We start from the raw sequence: 26,781 nt of genomic DNA on the forward strand, positions 1-26,781 counted from the left end.
AGGATGGACATATTTGAAACTCGGACTTGGGGGGGGGACCAAGGGCAACATATGTAACCTAAACATCTGTACCCCCATAATATGCTGAAATAAAAAAAAAAAGAATCTTTACTGCAGCATTGTTACATAAAAGGACAATGAGTTAGAAATGGAGAGATGTCTCTGACACCTTTTTTCTTTTTCTAATTCCATTTTTTTTTCTTTGACATAGTCTCGCTCTGTCGCCTGGGCTAGAGTGCAGTGGCGTCATCATAGCTCACAGCAACCTCAAACTCTTGGGCTCAAGCGATCCTCCTGCCTCAGCCTCCTGAGTAGCTGGGACTACAGGTGAACACCACCGCGCTGGGCTAATTTTTCTATTTTTAGTAGAGACAGGGTCTCGCTCTTGCTCAGGCTGGTCTCGAATTCCTGACCTCTAGCAATCCTCCTGCCTTGGCCTCCCAGAGTGCTGGGATTGCAGGCGGGAGCCACCGCGCGTGGCCTGACGCTGTGATATTTGGAAAAAAAGTAAGTTTCAGAATAAGAGTCTAGTTTGATTTAACTTTTGTAAAAACAAACAGCAATAAATGCATATGGGAATACACACACCTATGTTTATGTATGTGAGCATGAAAACACATATAGACGGATATATATAATTATGTACCTACCCTTTTTGTGTAGTTTTGTATTATGTCGCTAGTTTCAATGAAAAGGTATTACATTTGCAATCTGAACAACGGGGAAAATTTTAAATTAAGAAGAGAGAGTGTGGGTGGGGTAATTAGGAAAGGAACGCTGTTCTCATGGCCGTTTTTGTGTGCGCTCCTCTTACAGATAGTGCGGCGGCCAGAAACTCGCGTCTACGCGGGGGATTACAGTAACGCGGTTGTCAGTGATGAGTCAGTCTGCGTGGTGCTGATGCTGCTGCCATTTCATCACCTTCGCGAGCACAGCATCCATCCCTCTGTTCTCCCAGTGCCTGGGCCTACCTCGCTTCGGGTTCCCAGGCCAGCGATGTGCCCGCGGCTGGGCTAGATCGGTCCCAGCCAAGCTCTCCGAGGCCTCGGCGGGGCGCCCCCCTCTCGCCGCCCCTGGCCGGAGCCAAGGAAACCGGCCGAGCCGCGGCCATGGAGGCCATCTGGCTATACCAGTTCCGGCTCATTGTCATTGGGGATTCCACGGTGGGCAAGTCCTGCCTGATCCGCCGCTTCACAGAGGGTCGCTTTGCCCAGGTTTCGGACCCCACCGTGGGGGTGGATTTTTTCTCTCGCTTGGTGGAGATCGAGCCGGGAAAACGCATCAAGCTCCAGATCTGGGATACCGCGGGTCAAGAGAGGTTCAGGTGAGAGCGTACCCCGGGCTGTGAGCAGTGGGAGGGTCTTCGGGGCTTGCACCCACTGGGGAGAAAGGACTTCCTGGTCCTACTCGCGGTCCACGGGGGGCCCACACCAAGGCTCTGAGGGGTTCTGCTGAAGCCCACCTTTGGCTAACCAGGAGTTCAGTGCGGGCAAAGAAGCGCCTTGGCAGGGAAGGCCGGTCAATAACACATATGTTAGCCAAAGGTGGCTAATAAACTAGCTGGAATTAACCACTGTAATTCACCAATTTCAGTCCCTGTGTTACATACTTTCAAAAATGTTCCCAGGTCGTCCTAACACAACTGACAGAGATAGAGATGAGAGAGAAAGAGAGAGAGGGAGAGAGAGAGAGAGAATATAGAGATACATCAATACGTGTGTATTTTAATTTATTTCTATATCTATCTATATGCATACATATGCTAACATATGTCCTAACATAAAGGAAACAGTCAGATACTGATGAATTAATTGATTCCTTCTTACAACCAGCACACATTCAGTGATCATATACTATGCGCCAGATATTGGGCTTGTTTCTGGGGAAACAGCATGAGGAAACCTACACAAGGGGATGCCATGTAATCAAAACAGACAAAGCCCCTTCCCTCTAGGAATTTCTGCTAGCATAGTTGGGGGAGATAGATAATCAGCAATGACACAAGAGTGTCTCATTCATGTTTGTATGCCCACTCCCTACTGTAACACTTGGCACATAATGAGTAATCAGTGAATATGTTTGATTTTCTCTTACAACCCTTTGCCTTTATTTGTAACATGTATTATTTGTAATTGATACAGAGGAGGAAAGGTTAACTGGAGAAAATGAGACCATATGAGTATGACTGCCCAAGCAAAGACAGGAAATGCCCAGAGATAGAAAACAACATGTATAAAGACAGAAGTGAGAGAAAGCAGAGTGTACACAGAAAACTTTGCAGAGAACAATTTGAACTAAAGTCAAATACAGCAGCAGGAACCAGATCAAGAGTACTCAACAGTCCATGTATATGATCATTTGTTCATTTATCTATTGAATACTAATTGAGCATAGAAGATACTGGTTAGGTAATTCAAGAGGGGTAGAGAGAAGAGAAAATTACAAACTTAAGTGTCTCCAACTCCCCACTTCCACAACAACACTGTGGCAAATATCCTTATTACAGGTTCACTTTGAACTTGTGACTGCATTTCTCAGAAGTGAAGAAAGGTGTCTTATGTTTGTTGAAATTTCTTTCTGTTTGAACAGCCTGTTCATATCCACTGCTTATTATTTATTGGACAATATGTATTTATAAGAGTTCTTTACAGATTGATAATATTAACTCTTTTCTGTCATGTATGTTGTAAGACATATTCCCAGTTCGTCATTTGTCTTTTCACATTAGATTTTTTTTTTTATGTAGGGAAGATTTTAAGTTTTACGTAGCCTTATGTCATGCTTAGAAAGGACTTCACTTTCTTTGCTAAATACAATTAACGTAGTAATATATTCTAGAGTTTCGACAGGGATATACAGCTTTCTTATTGATTTGTTGAATCAAACTCTTCACAAATCAAAACATTTGTTCATGTCTAATTTTCTGGTCCACCTACCGTTCTCCATGAATCTTCAAACTTAAGGGGATTACAAACATCTTCAGTCCCCAGAGCTGATTTGCCTGGTTCTGAAGGCTCAAATACATTTGTAAGGTTTTCTCTTACCATCATCTAGCTTGAACTGTGATCCCCTGGCCAATGTTTGTTCTGTTAACATTGGGTCATTTCCCTTAAGACTCCCTCATTGTCTATCTTCTTCATCCAAGGAGACGGAAAACCTAAAAATATACATAGACCCCAAAATCACACTAGTCTAAAACAAGTGATTGTAGAGGCAAATAGTTCTATACCCTCTAAAAAGTTCTAATGCACTCTAAGCAAAGTGCCATAATGTGTATTTTATAATGAGGCTCTTCAAATCAAGAAGTTAAAATATGTGAAGTTTCTTCTGTTTAAGAAGTACAGCAAATGTGTAATAGGTTTTAGAAATATTCTAATTATAATTATTTAGATAAATATTATTTTAAGGGACAGCTTTAGCTATTTAGGCACTTTTGCCAAGCTGGTGGCTCCTGAGTTGGCCTCTCTGAGATGCGTCAGGAAGTTGGGCTGACGCTTCAGAGGCACTTTGCCCTTGAACCCTTCACCATCCTACTTTTTCCCATTCCCACATGGCCTGGAAAATAAAAAACAAAATCGTGTTTCTCCTCACAAAAGAGATTGAGGACCCCTGTTTGATAACAATAATAATAGTAGTAATGGAAAAAGAGAAACATGTTAATGATGATAAATGGAAAAAATGGAGTATATTGCAAGATATGTATATATACTTATAAATATTTTGTAAGTATCATAAATTTGTTTTTATTTTTTAAAAAATCCTGTTTAAACTACTAGCATTTGTAATGAACTCTCCATGTCACAGAACACTTTAACATCCATTATTTCATTTTGCCTCATGATAACCCTGTGACTTAGGTATCCTATTTTGCAGAAAAGGAAGTCTCTGTCAGATTTGGGGGTGGGAGAGTTAGTTGTGGTTCTGCCTGAAGTCAGGAAATAGAACTCAATCAAACTCAAGGTCACTTTCCAGTGCTGAATCAAAGGAAAAATGCCTGAAAGTCCATAAGCATGCATTTCTAGAAGACACTGTGTCAAAGTTTTGCCCAGTTGAAAATTCACATGTCATTATTATTATGGAATGGCATTTCAATTCCCTTGTTTAAAAAAAAAAAGAAAACCACTTTTACTAAAGGACTGTGTCACTAACCAGGAACTCTAGAATACACTGAATTCGTTGACATGCAGGAGTTTGGGCACGGCCTTTATTCTTTACTTCTTTCTTGTGTTTTAGATCCATCACTCGCGCCTACTACAGGAACTCAGTAGGTGGTCTTCTCTTATTTGACATAACCAACCGCAGGTCCTTCCAGAATGTCCATGAGTGGTTAGAAGAGACCAAAGTACACGTTCAGCCCTACCAAATTGTATTTGTTCTGGTGGGTCACAAGTGTGACCTGGATACACAGAGGCAAGTGACTCGCCACGAGGCCGAGAAACTGGCTGCTGCATACGGCATGAAGTACATTGAAACGTCAGCCCGAGATGCCATTAATGTGGAGAAAGCATTCACAGACCTGACAAGAGACATATATGAGCTGGTTAAAAGGGGAGAGATTACAATCCAGGAGGGCTGGGAAGGGGTGAAGAGTGGATTTGTACCAAATGTGGTTCACTCTTCAGAAGAGGTTGTCAAATCAGAGAGGAGATGTTTGTGCTAGTCAGCCCTTTTATTTCTAAAACATTCTCTCCCATCTGAACTGAAAAATGAGCAAAACAAATAGAATCCTTGTATGACTGAAGAGATCTCAACTTCCATTTGGATACCATGAGAGCCTCCTTCTCCTGGGGGCTCTGACAGGCTCATGTATGGGTATATGGGGGAGCCTGGGTGCTGTGATGGAGGGACTAAATTGTTGACATGGGCTGGGCCAGGCACAGTTTTGTGGACCATGGTGGGCAGTGGCTGCTCCATGTGCCCTTTGTGGACCACATGTTAAAAGCCTGGGCTTCAGGAAGCTAGGTCCCAGGAAAACATACCTACAGACAGGACAACTATTCCTTGGAATTTCAGCTCATTCATAGGTCATGAACATAAGAAAATATGTAAAGGGAGGGAAAGTATCACATTGGGAACAATCAGCATAACTAAAAAAAGACTATGAGATCAACTTATTCAGTGAGAATATCCCAATGTGTATGCTGGGTTTGGTTAAAAGGTACCAATTAGCTTCTAATAGCTCACCTGCAAAATGAGGGGCATGGGCCAGCTATCTGCTAAGGCCCTATCAAGGCCTTGTGTGTGAAAAGGGAGGCTATCTACACAGTTATTATCACATTTGAGAAAATGTACACCCTTGTGATAGAATTATCAGCTGTGTGAAAGAAATTGTCCCTTACAAATTACCCTATAAGGAGAAGAGAGAAACACTGTAACCTAAACATCATACCCTCTTTCCCCTCTGATCATGCCTGAGCATGGAAGTAAACAGCCTGCCTACTTCTTCAAGCACCTGACGGCAACATCACGGTGATTGCCTCTGAAAAGAGCCCTGAGGCAAACACTCACTCATCATACCTGCTGCACAGACAGCACTGTAACCCTTAAAAACAAGTTACAGTTACTTAGCTACTTATTTGATCATCATAACAGACCTATGAGGTTTTTGTTCCATTTTTGCAGAATAGTAAACTAAGTGCCAGGAGACTCATTTGGCCAAGGTCAAGGACTCCTGACTCCTAGTTCTTTCCTTTTCACTGCATCATCCTGCTGTCAGATGAATAAACAATTATTAATGTGTTTACTTTGGAAGAGATATGACTGTACAATAAATGTTCTCTACACGTTAGGATATGTTTTCCTTATTGATTGTAACTCAGCTATAATCCTGAGGAAACCTGAGAAGGAATCAAAGGTGAAGCCCATTCAGGTATTATTGACAAGAGGGCTTTAAACAAGTGAATAATTGCACAACTAAAAACACATTAGAACTGTGTGGGCTATAAGTGTTCTTATCACTGAAACACAGTGGTCATTTTATTGAAAAGAACCAAATATAGCAATGGGGAGTGGGATGGGGATAAAATACTTACCCCACAATGATGTTGGCCACCTGTCTGCCATATACCTATACTGAGTTCCTGTCTACCCTAGAGAGTCAGCTCTTAATTCTCAGGTGAACAAACAGCTAACTGCAAGAGAAAATTGGAGTGGCTGGCTTGAAGTTACCATTATCTTGAACAGAAGTGATGCTTTAAATTACTTTTTGGATTGCAGCCAGTTCAGCTAGGCAAAAGCCATATTTTTCACAATAAGAAAACTATTCTGATTAGAGTCAGATCTCTCATATCCATTGTGATAGGGAAGCCTAGGAATGGCAAGTTGCTTTGAGATATAGTATTGAACTTCAGTGTGACTGTGACTGAATCTGAAAGTTTGGGAATTTGCTTCAGCCAGAATAAAGAAGCCAAATAATGAAAATTATGGAAGACTATTCTGCCACCTACGCCCCAAGTTGGATAAGCAAACCACCTGGACCAATTCACAGCAGCAACTGCAAGTGAACCAATCATCTCCATACTCATTTCACATGACCTGACTTGGGTGGGTAATTAAATTGCCGACTTTGTGGTTGTACAAGGCAAATACAAGATGGAAAATTGGGCTAACACAAAATTTCATCAACTACTGTACTTAATTAGGTTTAGAAGATTCTAAAAGCCAAATTATCCAGTGGATAAGTAAGAGTTGACTGGATTCTTGTGAGTTCAAAAAAGGAAACAAAACTTCTCTACAGTTTTCTTGACTAAAATACATTATATGTACACTTTTCCCATTCCTGGCATTTTTTAGGCAGGTTTAAAAATACTCAGCATAGAACCAGCAGAGGTGGCTGAGCTTAATTGCTTAAACAAGTTCTAGAAACTTTAAAAATCATTTTAGTAGAATTCAGTATTGTTGTCACTGCAATAAGTGGGTTTTAGAAAATAAGTGTGAAAAAATCAGGTGTTAATATAATACTAAGGATAAAGCTTTAGAAGCTATTTTACTACATAGGTAAAGAAAAGATAAACTAACTTGTAACAAAGACCACAACTGCATGTTGGATTAGATTGTCTCATATTCCAGGATAAAATGTACTGTATACTTTTCCTCACTTTGTTGTGCACTGTAATGAAATGTGAAAAAATGCTTTATTTAGCTGTATGTGAATGATAATATGCTTGTATTTAGTAAAATGATTGATTATGTGACTGTGAGATTCCAAGTGTGTGTTGTAGCTATTTCCAGAATCTGTCACTACAGCATAGCAACCATTACCAAGGATATCAATAAGATATGATATATACTATGCACAATGGTATTCACCAGTATCTCAAAGCCAGAAAAAGAATATGATTTTTGAAAGTTACATGACCATCATATCAAAAGTCACTGAGACCTCACTACTTCCTGGCCAGCCCATGCCACTTTGAGAAAAGTTGGTTCTGTAAAGCCTAAATCTTCATCATTGGAATTTTTAATCAAGGATCTCAATTTTGTCAGCAGGTAGCTGATTACAACTATTGTCTTCCTTGTAAAGTCTTCTTTTTTCCAGGCTAAATTACCTCAGCTTTTTCAAATCTCACTATGGCATGATTTGTGTGTCAGGATCACTTGGAATGTGGGGCCCAGATTAGAACACAATAGTTCAGCAGATTCCCCAGGGTTGATAGTACATATTTGGGGGAGGGCAAAAAAGGGAAAGATGTTCGATTCTGAGTCTGGACATAGGTAAACTAAGTTCTGTGAAGCTTTATCACTTTTATAGTTAGAGTGAATGGAAGGGAGGGAGGGAGAGAGCAAGGAAAGAAGAAAGGAAAAACCAATAATGTAACAGTATTTGATATAGCTTATCACTCCCTTCTTCAAATGCTCCCCAGGGCTTGATCATATTTTCTTCATTTATATTACTTCCCTTGGTAATTTCATGCAGCCCCATGGCTGTAAATACCATTTATAAGCCAATGAGTCTTGAATTTGTATCTCCAATTTGTCTCTTTCCCATGGACTCCAGACCTTATAACCAACTGCCAACCTGACATCTCCATTTGAATGCGTATCAGGCATCACAAATTTAACATGTCCCAAATCAGCTTCCCAATATTCCTCCCCAAATCTGTTCCTTTTATAGCCTTCTCCTCCTCAGTAAATGGCAACTTTGTCCTTCCATGTACTCCTGACAAAAAAAATCTTGGACTTATCCTTGACTCTTCTCTTTCATAGTCTACATTTGATCTACTGGGAAATTATACTGCTCTACGTTAAAAGGATAACCAGAATCTGACAGCTTTTCACCATTTTCAGTGCTAACACACTGGTGCTGGCCACTATCACTAAGCTGAGTTATTGCTGCTACTTTTATCGTCTCCTCCCCTTCGCCATGTGCAGTCTATTCTCCATACAGCCACCAGAGGGAGCCTGATAAAACATGGGTTATAAGCAATCATCTCATAATTCTCCAGTGGGTATCTGTGTTACTCAGCTTAAAACCCAAAGTCCTTACAATGGCCTGCAGAAGAACCCTTAGAAATTAATTCCACATGAAGCACATTCTCACCTCAGGTACTTTGTACTTGCTGTTCCCTCTCTATCAAATTATTTTTCCTGAGATAGCTTCATGGATTACTCCCTCACCTTCATCAAGTTCTGGAGCCAGGATCTTCCCAAATCTGCAAGCGGCTTCCTGATTGTAGGGAAGACATGGCTCCAGAAGTTATTGCTGACAGCTCAACCTAGAGCCTTAATCTTTAGTCTTCCCTGGGTAACAACAAAGTTTAGGGCATACAGAAAAGGGAAAGAAGACTTAAAGGGGGATAATGAAATCATGGAGAGTACAGTTTTACAGAAAGGAATGAAAGGTAGTATCACAATATAGCAGTGGGTTCAGAAAGATAAGAATTAAAATGTATCCACAGGCTTTGATGAAGTAGAAAGTCATGAGTGACCTTTGCCTCATAGCATTGGTGGAATAATTTCTGCCTTCACCCAGCCTCTCAGGAAGTTGGTGTTCTCAATTTTGTTGGAGGCTCAATTCTTTTCTCTCTCCATCCTCTCCTTTTCCTAGATAAACTTACCTACTCCTGTGACTTCAGTTACTGTCTTTGCGTTGCTGATTCCCAAATGAAGGACTGTAGCCCACCTTTCTGAGCATTATACCAATACAGCCAACTTGCCTGCTAAGCACAACCACAAATGCCTCACACTCAACAAATCCAATACTGAAATCAGTATCTGTCAAACTGTCCTCCAACCACTCCAGTCTTACTCAACTCTATAAATGATACTACCATCCACCACCTTGCTCAATGCAGAAATGTAGGAGTTATACTTAATTTCTCACTTCCTCTCACCTCTCATACATATCAAATCCATCATCGAGCACTGTCAATTCTATTTTCAAAATATATCTGCCTGCCATTTTTCTCCATCTCTATTGCTATCGCCTTTGTCCAAGCCACTATTAACTCTTACCTGAACTATTTCATTATTTCCCTAACCAATCTCTCTACTTCTTGTTCCCACCCCATGATACATTCTCACCATAACAGCAAGAGTGATCTTTTCACAAGATAGATCAAGTCATCCTCCTGCTTAAAATATTATTTCTCATCACATTTAGAACAAAATCCAAATAAACCTTACATTTCTAAACATGGCTACAAGGCTCAGCATGATCTGGCCCCTACCTGCCTCTCCAACTATGAGTTCTAGAAAAGTAGGAACCTTACTCATCTTGTTTACCAGCATTTCTCCAATCTCTAGCATAGATATGCACTTGAGTAATCAATAAATGCTGGAATGATTGTTTTCTTGTCCTACTTTAATCCAATGACCTTGACTCTTATTTCACTTCAGTAAAATACACACATGGCCCTGTCCCAAAGCATTACCAAATTTATACAGCCTCTGGAATTCTCTGATTATAAGTTCTGGTTGTCCACTCTCTTCCACGAGCCCTATTTTAAACATCTTTAGGACCTTTAGGCAATCGACCACTGCCCACTGTACTGTTACCTTTCTCACATACAGTATATTTTCTATAAATACATGAAGGCAAGGGATATGTCTGTTTTTGCTAATCATTATATCTCCATGGTTAATTAGTGCCTGTACATGTTTGTTGAATGTGGTCAACAGGAGAGTTAGTTGACATACCGAAGATGGCAGAGTGAAGATAGAACACTGGGTCCCTGATGATGTCACTGAGCTATAAATTTAACTACCCTGGAACCACCCTACGTTAAGATGCCTTGTTATATGAGATAATCAATCCCATTTTAGTTTATGCTATTTTTTCCCACCTATAGTTGAAAGTCTCCTAACTGATACAATAGTATTTGACTGTATGGGCAAATAATACATTATTCAATCAATCCTCATTAGGTTATATACACTTTTTTGCTGTCATAAAGTAATTCTACAATGCATATATATCTTTGTATATTTGACCAGTTATGTCCTCAAGTCAAAATCCTGGAAGTACAACTTATGAATCAAAGAATATGCACATTTAAAATTTTGATATAATTGATCAGATTGCACTTTGGAAACATTTTACTGAATGCTCATGAACAGTGTATGATAATGTCTACACTGGGTATTATTGTCATCTTTTACCTCTTTGCAAATCTGAGAGGTGAATAATATATCAATATTTTTAAATGTGTATATCTTTGCTTATTGGTTTTCTGATGCTTGCAGCTGAAAGTAGTCCTAACTAATAAAAGAGTACTGACATTTTTATTTATTAATATGACCTCCTTATATATGGAAGTTAGTTCTTTATCCATCACATGTTACAAATTTTTTTCAGGTTTCTCTGACTTTTTCAACTTTCTGATGGTTATTAATACAGAAGTCTCTAATATTTAGGTGATTAAAGTTGCTGTCCACAAGAGAATGGAAATAGTCTTTGTCTCAGAGTTGAGGAGCTGGGTAGCTAGAGGACCAGATGTGAGGAAGACTTAATTTCCATTGGATAACATTTTATAACTTTTGATTTTTATACGTGGCATAAAAATGTTATCTTTCTTGTACAGTATGTTGTCTTAATGTTTTGTGGCAATAGTTTTAGGTTTAGATAGGCCTTCTCTACCTGAAAACTAGAAAACAGTTTTCCTATGGTTTTCTATAATGGATTTGGGGTTCCCTTAGGAATTGACTTAGGTATAGGATGTGGACATAGGGATGACATCTATTTTTCCCAAATGGCTATTTGTCCCTGTACCATCCATAGAATATTCTTTCTTTAATGATTGGAAATTTACCTCTTTCAAATATTAAATTGTATATATACATGGATCTGTTTTTGGACTTGTTTTTTAGTTCATTAATCTATTTTTCTATTCTTGTCCTAATACTACATTGTTTTAGCTATGGTAACTCTGTAGTATGTTTTTATTATCTTTTGTCCCTTCAAAATTGTCTTTGCTATCCTCATGCAGTACATTAGAACTTGAGGATAAATGGGTGAAGTTTCCCCTAAGGTAGGGTTGGGATTTTGATTGAAATTGCATTAATTTACTGACATGGATGTATGACAGGAATGAATGTCTTTACAATATTTGCCCCAGAATATGTCATTCCATTATTTTAATCCTTAGTTTATGTCCATCAGTACCTTTATAGTTCTAAGTTTAGCCATTTTCTGTTTATTCCTAGATAATTTATAACTTCTATTATTTGAATAGTTATTTTTTATCAGTATATGTACTAATTGGTCATTGCTAGTGTATAGGAAATGTATGAATTTGTTTATATCTTATAACCAGATACCTTACTAAATGCTCTTATTATTATACTTCAAATAGTTTTTCAATTGATCTCTTCTGCTTTCCAGGTAGATATTATGATCTATATATAATAATAATGTTCTCTGTTCCTTTCTAATATTGATACTTTACTTCTTTTTCTTGTCTTTTTACACTGGCTAGAACTTGGAGTAAAATGGTAAATAACAGCAGTGATGATGAGTACCTTTGTCCTTTTCCTACTGCTGTAGGCTTCTAGACTTTTGACCTTAAATTATCTTTATTAGGCTATGGAATTTTTCACTGCATTGCTATTTTACTAAGTGCTTTTATTAAGAATGTATGTTGAGTGTTTCAAATGTCTTTTTGGTACCCAGTAAGAAAATCAAATGGTTTTCTTCCCTTAAACTACTGATGAAATTAATTATATTAGTAAATCTGTTTACATTTAACCATATTTCTTTACAATCTTAAAATAAACTCTACTTGTGTATGGTGTATTTTTAAAATACTGCTTGACTTAATTTATTAACATTTTATTTAGGATCTCTGCATTTATATTCATGTTCGAGATTGGTTCATAACAGTATTTCCAGAAAGGTATTCCATGGGGATTAAGAAAACTGTGGGTGGGGGGCATCTACATCAAATAAATTTAGGAAATTTTGGATTAAATAAAGCAAAATAGTATTCTGTAGGACTACACTATTATATATTGGGGCCTTCCATTGGGAGGCAATTTTATACAGCATCTCCTCAATATATAACAAAATAACTTATTTTCTGGAGCATTGTAAAGGACTACTGTTCAGTGAGAAATACATTGGAAAATGTTGATTTTTTGTGTGTGTGCTTTCTATCAGGTTTTGGCATCATGGTTATTATGCTGGCCTCATGAAATCATGAAATGATTCAGAATCTGTCCTTTTCTATACCATAGAATATTTTAAATAACATAGAGGGGGTGGTCTGTTTCTTGAAGGGTTGTTAGAATTCACTCATAAGAGCTTCTGGGTCCAAAATTTCTTTTTTGTGTGGAAAGGGGTGTAGATCTCTGACAATCCTTTCAGTGTATTTCATGGTTATGGTTAGATTCAGTTTTCAACTATCAGATAGACTGTTTTGTTGTTCATATATGTTCAATGCCCTTCCCGGGAAAAGGGTTATATTTCCTTCTCATGATATAGGCTTGGCTATGTGACTGGCAATGTCCTAGCTAGAGGCTTTTCTATCAACTTGGATTATGGAGTAAAGTCAATATGGAGCAGAGCCACCCCTGACCTGCAGTGGACATGTGGTCACAGGGGTTGGGAGTAACTACCATAGCATGACATAGCCCATATAGATTAACACATACATCCTCATGAGTAAATTTTGGTAATTTATATTTTCCTTGAAAATTATCCATTTCATGTAGGTTCTCAAAAGTATTGGCATACAGTTGTACTTAATATAATTTTAAAATATCTGTACAGGTGGATAGAAACCTCTCTCTCATTGTTGTGTTGTGCATTTGTGTTTTCTCTTTTTATTATCTATTTTTATCAGTATTTTCAAAGAACCAGCTCTTGATTTTATCAATTTTACTTTTTCTATATTCTAATTAATTTTTATGTTATCTATATAAAGTCATACTTTGTCCTTTTTTGTGTCAATGACTGGTTCTTCATATGCGAAATAATTTTTTATTGTACCCTGAACATTTTGTATGCTGAATATTATGAGATTCCTGATCTTGTTTAAATCCTATGGAGAATGTTGATATTTTTGTTTTAGCAGGCAGGTAATCAACTTAGGTAAATTCAGGTCACATATTCCAAACTACCCTCCATAGGTTGTGGTTCCAATGTCACTTTCCCCATCAAAGCCTTTGCTGAATCACTCAGATACTTTGTGTGTGCATCACCAAGTGGAGTGGCCAGTCTGGGGACTGAGTAGTGCTCTATCCTTTTGTTCAGTTCTCAGATTCTTTGGCATGCTAATTAGGGATACATCCAACCTTGTGCAGCTCAGACGGGAGCCTGAGAGTTCATAATAAACACTATGGGGTGGCTTTCCAGAGCTCCTCCCTCTCCATGTCCTCCACGCTCAGTACTTTCCACTTCCCTGGGGCTTCCCTTTTGGGTGCTCCAGGTAGCAATCTGGGACTTTTGTTATCCTGCTCTGCTGTGCTGTGTCAGAGGCCATGTGGCAGGAAAATTGGAGGGAAAAGTGGTAAACTCACTGTGGGTTCCGTGGTACTTCCAATTTTGTTGTTCTTTCCTGATAGCCTATTGATATTTTTTTCAGTGTCCTCAAATAGCTGTTCCCTGCACTCTGCCTAGGTCTTACAGTTGCACTTAACAGAGGAGAGAGGGTGAAGTGTGCTTCCTCCATCCTACCCACAAGTCAAATTTTAGCCAATTTGTTTTTGACAAGGTGCCAAGGTAATTTAATGGAGAAAGGATATTGTTTTTAACAAATGGTGTTGAAAGAACTGGACATGCATATGCAAATAAATGAACCTCCACCCTTACCTCACACCATACACAAAAATTAAGTAAAAATAGATCACAGACCTAAATGTGAGAGCTAAAACTAAAACTTCTAGAAGAAACCAAATAGAAATTTAAATTGGACAAAAATACAAAACAGTTTTTAAAACTAATAGTATGATTTTGTCAAAATTGAAAATTTTTGCTGTTCAAATGACTGTGAAGAAAATGAAAAGTCAAGCCATTGACCTGGAGAAAATATTTGCAATATCTGATAAAAAAGACTTATATCTGAAAATATAGAGAACTCTCAAAACTCAATAATACAAAGATAAACAACCCAATCACTGTACATGATAAGTATTAAGAGGAAGACCACAGAAGAGACAGGTATACTTCTTGCTATTCACTAAAAATTTAATTTTCTTTCACAGCTTGAATCTATATATATATATATATATATATATATATATATATATATATATGTATATAATTTGTCCCTAGGCCATCAAATTTTTTTCCCTTTCTATCCCTTTGAAGCAAATCCCTATTCAACCTATAATACCCAATTCAAATATCACCTCTTAGAAATCTTCTCCACTCTACTCAAGTAATATTAGGTTTCTGCTTTGTGGAGATTGTATATGGAATACAAATAGATACTCTATTATTAGACCAGATGTCACATTTTATTATAATTGTGCCTACTAATACATCTGATGTTCTTACAAAAACACAAACTCCTTGAAGGAAGAAACATATTCTTAATTGAGAATACCTAGATAATTAGAGATGAAACCTGAAAATAAATTTTATTTCAAAGAGGCACTGACAAACCTTAGGACATAATGTAATGTAGTATCAATGAACCATCAAATTTCAGACCAATTATTGAACTTTGGCACTGTAAATATTAGTTTCCAACAGCAATTTCATAAATGTTTTTTCACATCGACAATAATTTCAAGGACATTTATCCTCAATAAACTCTTCTTAAAGGGGCCAGGCTTCTTTTTAAACATTTAAGCATGTTTTATCAGAACAGATTTTTAAACAATGTTTCATTCATTCATGCAATATTTGAATGCTTACCATATGCCAAGCACTGTTGTAGGTACTAGGACAGAAGAATAGAACAAAAATTCCTGCCCTCATACAACTTACAGTCTAGGGTAGAGAGACAGATAACATATAAGACAAATGAAATATGTAGCATGTCACATAGTGATAAGTATGGTAAACACATAGTTTATCAGTCAAGCTGGGACACTATCGAAAGTCGAAAGGGGGGCTAAAAATAACTAATAGGTGTTAACTCCTCTATAACAAGAATGAACCAGGTTGTCTCTGGCAAACCATGGCATACAATTACCCTAGAGTTAAATACTAAAGGGAAAATAGAACAAATAAGGATAATAATGTGCATTTCTGTGGGGGAGGAATAGTAATTGCAAATTTATAATAGTGGCTATATGAAGCTTATATATGAAGTTATATTTGAGTGAAGAGCTGAAACAGTTGAGGAGTGAACCATGTAGGTATCTGTAGGTTCCCAGGGAAGCACTTTCCAGGAAGAGAGAATAGTAAGTAGAAAAGCCCTGTGGTAGGAGCAAAACAAGTATGTTCCAGGAACAGCAAAAAAACTGGTGTGCTAAAGCAGAATGAGTCAGGGGAAGAATGATGGGGTTAAACAAAGAAAGAGAGTGGGGACTGGCTCATGGCCAAATCAGGGAGGCTGTTGGAGTGATCCAGGTGAGAGATGTGGGTGACTTGGACCAGGATGGTAGGTGAGGAGGTGGTGAGAGGTGATCAAATTTTAGATATACCATGAAGTTAGAGTGAGAATTTGCTGATGGACTGAATATGACATAAGAATATGGGTGGGATTTGAGGTGGAGAGAGGAAGGAAAAAGAATCAGGAGTTAATTTTTCAACACATTAAGTTTGAGATTTCTATTAAATTTTGCAATATGGAGATGTTAAGTAGGCAGTTGGATATGAGAGTCTGAAATTCTGAGGTCTAGAGGTCCAAGCTGAATAAAAATCTGGGTATTATCAATGCAGAGATGAGATTGGATGAACTTGTCAAATACATGGAAAAGAGGTACAAAGAATAAGCCTTAGGAGAACACCAGAATTTAGAGGTCAAGGTGACAGAAAAACATGCACATAAAACTGAGAAGGAGCAGGCAGGGAAATGAGAGGAAAACCAGGCAGGTATCTTAGAAACCAAGGAGGCACGGTTAAAAGAAGAGAGTAATCAACTGTGTCAAATGCTGCTGATAGATCTAATAAGATAAAGATTAACCATTGGATCTCACAATGTACAGGTCTGGAGATCTTGACAAGAGCAGTTTCTATGGAGTGTAGCAATAATATGAATAATTTTGTCTCATGATATATGCTGTCACATATGAAAAGTTTGAGCTACACAGTACTCTGGTCATATTCCTCCCTTTTTAAAAAAACCTTTCCAAGGTGTATTCCTATTATTTGCTTTTTAAATGACTCTTTCCTTGGTCATTAGTATATGCAAGCAGTTTTCCCTATAGTTACTAGTTACTTGGAGTTTTCCTGGAACCAATTTAGGCCCTGTGAACTTTCAAAAGTTACTGATGTAACTAACTTTCACCAAAGAGAAATGGGACAGGTGGACAGTGGAGGTGGAGGTAGAAAGATAGGTCACTAGCCACACAGGAGCAGGGTGTGTTAGGGACCAGAGAAGAAGAAAAGGTGTTCTGGGCTGTTTCCAGCTTGCCTGCCTCCATCTATCTCCAGGGCCAGATTTCCTTGTTTTGCTTGCCTTTTGTCTTTCAGGGCCATCTGTATTGTTTTGGGACTTGCCTACTCCTTCCCTACAATAAAATTTATTTTCTCCAGGACCTTCTTCCCCCATCACCTGACCTGTACAGACTCTAGCCAGAAAGTTAAAAGGGAAAGTCCTAGACTTTGGTCATCTCTCAGGTAAAACAGTACCTAAGGACCAAGCAGAGTAGACAAAGGCAACTGCAGCCCACTTTTTAATCCATCACTGGTGTCAGTGTTTCAATGTGACACCAAATAGATGCTGAAAAGCCAGCACTGCCACTTTACTATGGTATAGCACCAACAGCTATAGTAAGAGTTGAAAATTAGTTAAATATCAAGGGTCAATTAAAATGTAACTCTTAAAAGAGATCAGAAAAACCTTAGCAGCCATTACCACCAAAGACCCCAATAATCCTCACTGCCCATGGACATGCATAGTGTGGGTCACTTAGAATCCCTGAAATCTTTGTTAATACTGGCCTTAGTTGACAGAGGTGCACAGAATACATAGCTCCCCCTCCCAACTGGTGCTGGAGCCACTGCACCTGACCCAGCAAGCATCCTTACACCTCCATGTAGGGGAAGGTCTTTCTACAATAAAACTAGCTCATAGAGCTGAGAAGAGGTTACTGTTCCATCAAATTGCAAATATCAACATAAGGCAACAAAAAACATGAAAAACAAAAGAGACATAAAACCACCAAAGAACACAATTATTTCCCAAGTTGCTGACCCCAAGGAAATGAGAATAAATGAATTCAAAATAACTGTTTTAAGGAAGCTCAATGAATGTAAAGAAAATATACAGAAACAATTCAGCAAAATCAGGAAAACAATCAATGACCAAAATGAGAAATTTAAGAGAGATTGAAATTATAAAAAATCAAATAGGAACTGTGAAGCTGAAAAATACAATGAATAAAATGAAAAATTCAATAGAGAACATCAACAACAGAATATCTGTAAACCTGAAGATGGGTTATTTGAAAAATATATAGTCAGAGGAGAAAAAAGAATAAAAAGGAATAAAGAAAACTTACAGGATTTATGGGACAGAATCAATACAGCAAATATTCTAATTATAAAAGAGAGAAGAGAGAGACAAAAGGGAAGAAAGCTTATTTAAAGAATTAACAACAGAAAACTTTCCAAATCTGGGGAAAGATATAAACACCCAGGTATGAGAAGCTCAAAGGCTTCCAGTCGGATTTGATCCAAGTAAGATTACACCACACAATATTGTAAATATTGTAAATAAAACGGTTAAAAATCAAAGACAAAGGGAGGATCCTGAAAACAACAAGGGAAAAGAAGCAAATCATATATAAAGGAGTGCCAGTAAAGCTAGTAGAGGATTTCTCAGCAGAAGCCTTACAGGACAGGAGAGAGTAGGATGATATATTCAAAGTGCTGAAGGGAAAAAAAAACCTACCAACCAAGAAAACTTTACCTAGCAAATATGCCCTTCAGAAATAAAAGAGAGATAAAGACTTGGGCAGACAAACAAAAGTTAGAGGAGTCCACCACCACCATACTTGTTTTACAATAAATGCTAAAGGGAGTTCTTCAAGCTGAAAAAAAAAGAATGATAATTATTAATAGTGACATAAAAACACATAAAAATATAAAACTCGCTAGTAAAAGTAAGCACAGAGTCAAATTCAGAATACACTAGTACTGTAATGGTGGCATGTAAATCACTTATATCTTTACAAAGAAGGCTGAAATTAAAAAAACTATTAAAAGTAATAATAGCTACAATAATTTGTTAAAGGATACATATTATAAAAAGATCTTACGGGGGGGGGGCGGGAAATGGTGGATTAGTGACGACCTCCTGGCTCTCCGCTCCCAGAGTAGGAGGAAAAGAATGCGGACAGCTACACCTGAGTGGATCGTTTTCCCACAGGAACAGCATCGTGAATCTGCAGAGAAGCAGCGCGGGACAAGCAGCGCTGGAAAAAAAAAGGTGAACTGGAGAATCAACTGCTAAGTTTGGAGAGTGTGAGATACACAATAGGGAATAGAACATGGGATGGCCGCACCCGCTGGCCGGCTGGGGCAGTGTGGTCTGACTCACAGGAGGAGGACTCTTCCTCCATCAACCTCCACATCTGCTCAGGCAGGGAAGTGTCTGAAGTCAGTGCGAAGTTGAGGCACAAGCTGATGCGCAGTGTGGAGAAGAGACAAATTCGTGGGACATTGTGAACTCTTTACTGCAGGGTGCTAGGTCCACATTGGGCAGGGGAGGGTCAGATCTGAGTGGACACTTCCCGGATCCGCGGGAGGGAGTTTGGAGACAGGCTTCCCACCTCTGGCGCCTGCCAGGTCCAGACCAAGGCAGGTGAATGCCAAGGGAGAGGCTCTGCCCCTGGAAAACATTGAAGATTCGGTCGGCGCAGGGTAGGATAGAGTGTGTAGGACTCCCTACTGGACCTGCACGAGTCAGTGTGTCAGGGAAGTGGAGGGGATGGACAGCGGCTTGAGACAGCCTGCCGAACCCAGTGCCCGCTGATCCTCCGCAATGGTCGCCTCCAGGGCTGGCTCTCCATGGGTGGGCAGCCACCATTTTGGGGGTTCATGGCCTAAAAACGCTGTGGTGCGTTGCTGAACTGGGCACCGCCCAATCTCTAGCCCAGCAGGGCAGGCCCAGGCAACGAACTCAGGTGGCACCTCTGCCACTGACCAGCAGAGCAAGCTTCACCCCTGGAGGAGGGAAGTAACGAGAGAAGACGCTTTCTGAACGTTCCACGTCCAGCCGCTTGCCTTTTCGCGCCAGCTGCTCAAACTCTGCCCTTGAAGGGGCAGAGTAAGGAGAGAGGCCGCTTTCAAGGCGAAGCTGCCCCGTGTCCGTGGAGGAGTTTTCACCCACACCTAACCGCTTCTACCTCACGCTGATCAGGCTCCTCCGTTGAGGGGTGGAGTAACCAGAGAAGCCGCGAGTTGCCCCGTAGCTTCGGAGGAGCTTGTCCCCCCGCCTGACGGCTTCTACCTCATGCATACCAAGCCCCACCCTCCGAGTGACAGAGTAACAAGAGAGGCCACTTTTGGAGCCGAGCAGCCCCGCAGCCTCAGAGAAGTTTCTCCCCTTACCTGCCCGCTTCTACCTCACGCCTACCAAGCTCCGCCCTTGAAGGGGTTGAATGGCGAGAGAGGCCGCTTTCTGGGCTGAGTGGCCCCGCAGCTGTGGACTCTGAGGAGCTTCCTCACCCTACTCTCCCCCTGCCCGGCCTCTTGCATCTCACCCTGACCAAACTCCTCCCTTGGAGGGGCCAAGAAACTAGAGAAGCCACTGTCTTGGCTGAGACTCACGGTGGCCTGGAGCAGTGCTTCCTCGTCCCCCTGCCCGGCTACTTGGATGTCACACCGACCAGAATAACCCCGCCCTTGGAGGGGTGGAGTAAAGAGAGCAGCAGCTTTCCAAGCAACAGCCTCTGGCAGTACCTCTCCCCCAGTTCTGTCGCTTGACTGGCTTGACTTCCCCTACAGCAGGGCAGACCCCGCCCTTGGAGGAGGGGAGAAACAAGAGAAGAAGTTTTTCTGCACTGGAACATGCAACAATCTCAGGTAACACCCCTTCCCCAGCCCAGCAGGGCAGACTATAAACTTGGAGGTAGGGAGAAAGGACAAAAGTCACTTTCTCTGTGTGACTCGGGTGAATCTGTGGGACCTTGGAACTAAGCAAAAGGGGACAGACTATTTAATCGGACCACTGGGTTGGTCTTGATCATCTGATGAGAACAAAACACTAGGGCCTGCGCTTGGCGCCCAGGCCGCTGCCAGCTTTGGGGCTTGCAGTCTGGGAAGGAAAATCTTGGCCAGAGTCCTCAGCAATTGCACCAATTGACACCCCCCATCTGGGGCTGCCTCGCAAGTGTGGCGAAAGAGCCCTGAATAACATATTAGCAGCTCTCCCCTAGCAACAGATCAAGCAACCACAGAAGCATATGCTCTCACGTTTGCAAGCACCTGTTGCTCTTCTTACCCCACCTAAAAAGGCAACAGGGCTCAAGTAACCCTTGGGAGTGCCAAGTCATTTCCCAAAGAGTGGGGTGCTGGTATACCCCATTTGGGGGTTTAGAGCCCAAAACAAAGGTATTGGAATACTTCGATAATTGACTCCTCCATGCAAACTACAAGCAACAAAAGAGAGGGTAACCCCATAGCCCAACACAGTGCCTTCCATCTCAAACTAGTGGAGGGCAGTGGTCACACACACAAGAGTGATTCACCACCTGGGAGACTAAGCAAGGGGTCCAAACTCACTGATCCCCTTCGGCAAGAGGTGAAGACAACAGGTCAGAGACAACCCAACGGGCTAAAACACCTCTAAGGCAATACAGGACCAGAGCACATCTCCCCAGAACTGTGAAGGAATGTCCCTTCAGGGTTTCAGAGTTAAAGCCATAACCCAGCCCCAGCACCCCCAGTTCTTGACAAAGCAGCCTGATGAGGAAGAATCAGCAAAAGAACACTGGAGATATGAAGGTTCAGAGAGAAAAGTCTCCCCGAAAAGAAAATACTCGATCTCCATCAATAGATAACAACTTACATGATACAATTAAATTGACAGAGGAAGAATTCCGAATATGGATTGTAAGAAAACTCAATGGAATTGAAGAGAAAATAGAAATCCAACATAAAGAAACCACAAGAACAATATAGGAAATGAATGAAAAATTCTCCAAAGAAATTGAAATACTTGGAAACCAAAAATAAATCTTGGAAATGAAGGAGGCTTTCAAGGAACTTCAAAACACAGTGGAAAGCCTCAAGAACAGAATGGATCACATAGAAGAAAGAATCTCAGAACTTGAAGATAATGCCTATGTGCTAAACAAATCGGATGAAGAAAAAGAACACAGAAACAAGAGACAAAAACAAAATATAAAAGAAATGTGGGATTATGTAAAGAAGCCAAATATAAGAATCATTGGCATCCCTGAAAGAAAAGAAGAAAATACACAAGGGCTGGAAAACTTATTTCATGGAATACTGGAGGAAAATATGCCTGGCCTGGCCAGAAATCTAGACATCCAGATACAAGAAGCACACAGAAATCCTGGGAGACTCAATGTGAAAAGGCAATCACCATGTCACATAGTTATTAGGCTGACCAAAGTAAACATGAAAGAAGCAATCCTCTGACAATGAGGCAAAAGCAGCAAATAACTTACAAAGGAAAACCTATCATACTAGCTGCAGACTTCTCAACTGAAACAATACAAGCCAGAAGGGACTGGGTGCCTATCCTTAATCTTCTAAAGCAGAATAATGACCAACCTAGAATTCTCTACCCGGCAAAATTAAGCTTCATCTATGAGGGAGAAATAAAGACCTTCCCAGACAAGCAAACTCTGATGGAATTTGCGAAGTCTGGACCAGCCCTACGGGAAGTACCCAGACCTGCATTACAAACGGAGTAGTGCTCTAGACACTCTCCAAAGTAAAATCACTCAAGAGTTAAATTCTAGAACCTGGTCTCCAAGATGGCTCAAGGAGTAAAACAAAACAATAGGAATTCACCTAACAATATGAATGGAAATCTATCTCAAATATCAATCCCCTCAATAAATGTGAATGGCTTGAATTATCCTCTGAAGAGACGTAGACTGGCAGAAATCCACAAGCCTAGTTTCTGCTGTCTACGAGAAACACATCTAACCCACAAAGATGCTTTCAGGCTCAAGGTCAAGGAATGGAAAACAATCCTCCAGGCAAGTGGAAGCCAAAAGAAAGCAAGGGTAACTATACTTATTTCAGATAACATAAACTTTAAAATAGCAAAAGTAAGAAAGTACAAAGACGACCACTATATAATGGTGAAAGGGAAGATCTAACACAAAGACTTAACAATTCTTAATATTTATGCACCCAACTCAGGAGCACCCAGATACATAAAGCAAACCCTGTCTGATCTAAATATCATGATAAACAATAACGTCATAATAGCCAGGGACTTCAACACTCCACTGAATGAACTGGACAGTTCATCTAAACAGAGAACAAGCAAGACATAATGGACTTAAACGGAGCTCTAGAACAAAAGGGTCTGACAGACCTCTACAGAGCATTTCACCCAAATAAAGCCAAATATACATTCTTCTCATCAGCTCATGGAACTTTCTCCAAAATTGATCACATACTAGGCCACAAATCAGACCTCAACAAATTCAAAAAAATAGAAATAATACCGTGTATCTTTTCAGATCATAGTGGTATAAAATTAGAGTTCAATTCCAACAGAAATAAACACCACTTCACAAAATCATGGAAGTTAAACAATTTATTGTTGAATGACTATTGGGTAAAGGAGGAAACACAGAGAGAAATCAAAACATTCTTCGAACTTAATGATAATGGGGACACAAGTTATCAAAATCTATGGGACTCAGCAAAAGCATTCCTGAGAGGAAAACTAATAGCATTAAATGCTCACATCCAAAAAGCAGAAAGGTCAAATATCAACAATCTAACTAACAGTCTCAAGGAATTGGAAAAGGAAGAGCAAATCAACTCTAAACCTAGCAGAAGAAAAGAAATAAATAAGATTGAAGCAGAACTAAATGAAATTGAGAACAAAAGAACTATATGGAAGATCAACAAAACCAAAAGCTAGTTTTTCAAAAAGATAAACAAAATTGATAGCCCTCTTGCAAGACTGACAAGAACTCAAAGGGAAAGGACTCTAATAAACTCAATTAGAAATGAAAAAGGAGAGGTCACAACAGACACGATGGAAATAAAAAATATTATCTTTGAATACTATAATAACCTATATAGCCAAAAACTACATAATTCGGAGGAAATGGACAAATTCCTGGGAACATACAACCTCCCTAAGTTCACCCAGGAGGAATTAGCATTCCTGACAAGACCAATATCAAGCACAGAAATGGGATCTGTAATTAAAAACCTTCCAAAAAGGAAAAGTCCCGGACCAGATGGCTACACTTCCAAGTTCTACCAAATGTTCAAAGAACTCATACCTATAATACAGAAATTATTCCACAACACTGAGGAAGATGGTATCCTCCCTAACTCATTCTACGAAGCAAACATCACCTTGATACCAAAATCAGGAAAGGACACAACAATAAAAGAAAACTACAGAACACTATCCCTCATGAATATCAATGCAAAAATCCTCAACAAAATTTTAGCAATTCGAATCCAACAGCATATCAAAAAAACAATTTATCACGACCAGGTAGGCTTTATACCACAGATGCAAGGCTGGTTCAACATACACAAATCTGTAAACGCAATTCACCTCATAAATAAAAGCAAGAACAAAGACAATATGATTCTCTCAATTGATGCAGAAAAAGCACTTGACAAAGTCCAGCACACCTTTATGATAAAACCTCTTAGCAATATAGGCATAGATAGGACATACCTTAAAATTTTCAAAGCCATATACAATAAACCCACAGCCAATATCATTCTGAATGGGGAAAAATTGAAAACATTCCCATTTAGACCTGGAAACAGACAAGGATGCCCACTATCTCCACTTCTAGTCAACATAGTGCTGGAAGTCCTTGCTAGACCAATTAGACAAGAAAGGGGAAGTAAGGGTGTCCAAATGGGGGCAGAAGAGATCAAACTCTCACTCTTTGCTGATGATATGATATTATATCTAGAAAACCCCAAGGATTCAACCAAGAGACTCCTGGAATTGATAAATGAATTCAGTAAAGTCTCAGGATACAAAATTAATACACACAAATCAGAGGCATCCTTATACACCAATAACAGTCAAGACGAAATTCAAATAAAAATGCAGTACCTTTTACAATAGTCTCAAAGAAAATCAAATATCTAGGTATATATTTAACAAAAGAGGTGAGAGACATATACTGGGAGAACTACAAGACACTAAGAAAAGAAATTGTAGATGTAAAGAGATGGAAAAATCTACCTTGCTCATGGGTTGGTAGAATCAACATTGTTAAAATGTCCATACTACCTCAAGTGATCTACAGAATTAATGCAACCCCTATCAAAGTATCATCATCATTCTTTAAAGATTGAGAAAAAATAATTCTATGCTTTGTATGAAACCAGAGAAGACCTCATATAGCCAAAGCAATCTTAGTCAAAAAGAACTTGGAGATATCAGTCTACCAGACTTCAAGCTGCACTACAAAGCTATAGTAACTAAAACAGCATGGTACTGGCACAAGAATAAAGACATAAACCTTCGGAACATGACTGAGAATCCAGAGATGAAACCATCTGCATATTGTCATCTAATCTTTGACAAAGCAGACAAAAATAAACAAGTGGAAAAGAATCCCTTTTAAATAAATGGTGGTGGGAAAACTTGCAGAAGATTGAAACTGGATCCCCACCGCTCACCTCTTACAAAAATCAATTCAAGATGGATAACAGATTTAAAGCTAAGGCATGAAACCTTAAGAATCCTAGAAGAAGATGTAGGGAAGACCCTTTCAGACACTGGCCTAGCCAAAGAATTCTTGAAGAAGACCCCCAAAGCAATCACAGTGGCTACAAAAATAAATAAATGGGACCTGATCAAATTAAAAAGCTTTTGTACAGCTAAGGAAACTATCATTAGAGCGAATAGAAAACCTACAGAATGGGAGAAAATATTTGCTCTCTACACATCTGATAAAGGGCTGATAACCAGAATCTATCTAGAACTCAAAAAAGTCAACAAGAAAAAAATCAAACAACCCCATCAATAAATGGGCAAAGGACATGAATGGAAACTTTTCAAAAGAAGACAGAATAATGGCCAGCAAACATATAAAAAAATGATCAACATCTCTAATCATTAGGGAAATGCAAATCAAAACCACAATGAGATATCACCTAACTCCAGTAGGATTGGCCTTTGTCAAAAAATCCCAAAGCAACAAATGCTGGCGACGATGTGCAGAGACAGGAACACTCTTACACTGCTGGTGGGACTGCAAATTAGTGCAACCTCTGTGGAAAAGAATTTGGAGATACCTCAAAGAGCTACAAGTAGAACTACCATTTGATCCAACAACATCACTAATTAGGCATCTACCCAAAAGAGTAAAAGACATTCTATAATAAAGACATCTACACTCGAATGTTTACGGCAGCACAATTCACTATAGCAAGGATGTGGAAACAACCCAAGTGCCCGTCAATCCATGAGTGGATTAATAAAATATGGTATATAAATATAATGGAATATTACTCAATTATAAAAAACGATGGTGATCTAGCACCTCTTATATTTTCCTGGATAGAGCTTGAGCCCATCCTCTGAAGTGAGGTATCACAAGAATAGAAGAATAGGCACCACATGTACTCGCTATCAAACTGGCACTGACTGATCAACACTAAGGTGCTCACACAGTAGTGATATTCTTTGGGTGTAGGGGGGTTGGGGGGTAAACTCACAACTAATGGACGCAGTGAACATTGTAGGGGGGAAAGGGCACGTTTCAAATCATGGTTGGGATGTGGCAAAGTCATAACATGTAACCAAAATGTTTGTACCCCCATAATTTACTAAAATAAATTTTAAAAAAACATCTTAAGTGTGACATCCAAAATATAAAAAATAGGGGAGGGTGGAGTGTAAGTGTAGAAGTTCTTTTTTATGTGACCAATGTTGTTATCAGCTTAACATAGCCTATTATATAACTATAAGATGTTTTATGAAAGCTTCATGTAACCACTAAGCAAAACACTATGGTAGATATGCAAAAGATAAAAAGGAATCAATACATATCAGTGGAGAAAATCATCTAATCACAAAA

The 26,781-nt window shown here is 39.3% G+C and overlaps 1 protein-coding gene across 1 annotated transcript; it reads left to right on the top strand.

The window, feature by feature from the left end:
* Positions 1–807: 807 nt before the first annotated feature.
* RAB39B (RAB39B, member RAS oncogene family) lies at positions 808–7,193 on the top strand. Its single transcript, XM_012661581.1, has 2 exons — positions 808–1,324; positions 4,234–7,193. Exons 1-2 carry the CDS (start codon positions 1,110–1,112, stop codon positions 4,658–4,660), a joined length of 642 nt encoding a protein of 213 aa, XP_012517035.1. The 5' UTR covers positions 808–1,109; the 3' UTR covers positions 4,661–7,193.
* Positions 7,194–26,781: the final 19,588 nt, after the last annotated feature.

The sequence above is a fragment of the Propithecus coquereli genome, unplaced genomic scaffold (assembly GCF_000956105.1).
Source record: "Propithecus coquereli isolate 6110/MARCELLA unplaced genomic scaffold, Pcoq_1.0 Scaffold720, whole genome shotgun sequence".
NCBI classification, from domain to species: domain Eukaryota; kingdom Metazoa; phylum Chordata; class Mammalia; order Primates; family Indriidae; genus Propithecus; species Propithecus coquereli.

Coding starts and splice junctions, on each gene's coding strand:
- RAB39B (XM_012661581.1), top strand. CDS start 1,110: ATGGAGGCCATCTGGCTATACCAGTTCCGGCTCATTGTCATTGGGGAT. Junction 1,325..4,233: donor GCGGGTCAAGAGAGGTTCAG/GTGAGAGCGTAC, acceptor CTTGTGTTTTAG/ATCCATCACTCGCGCCTACT.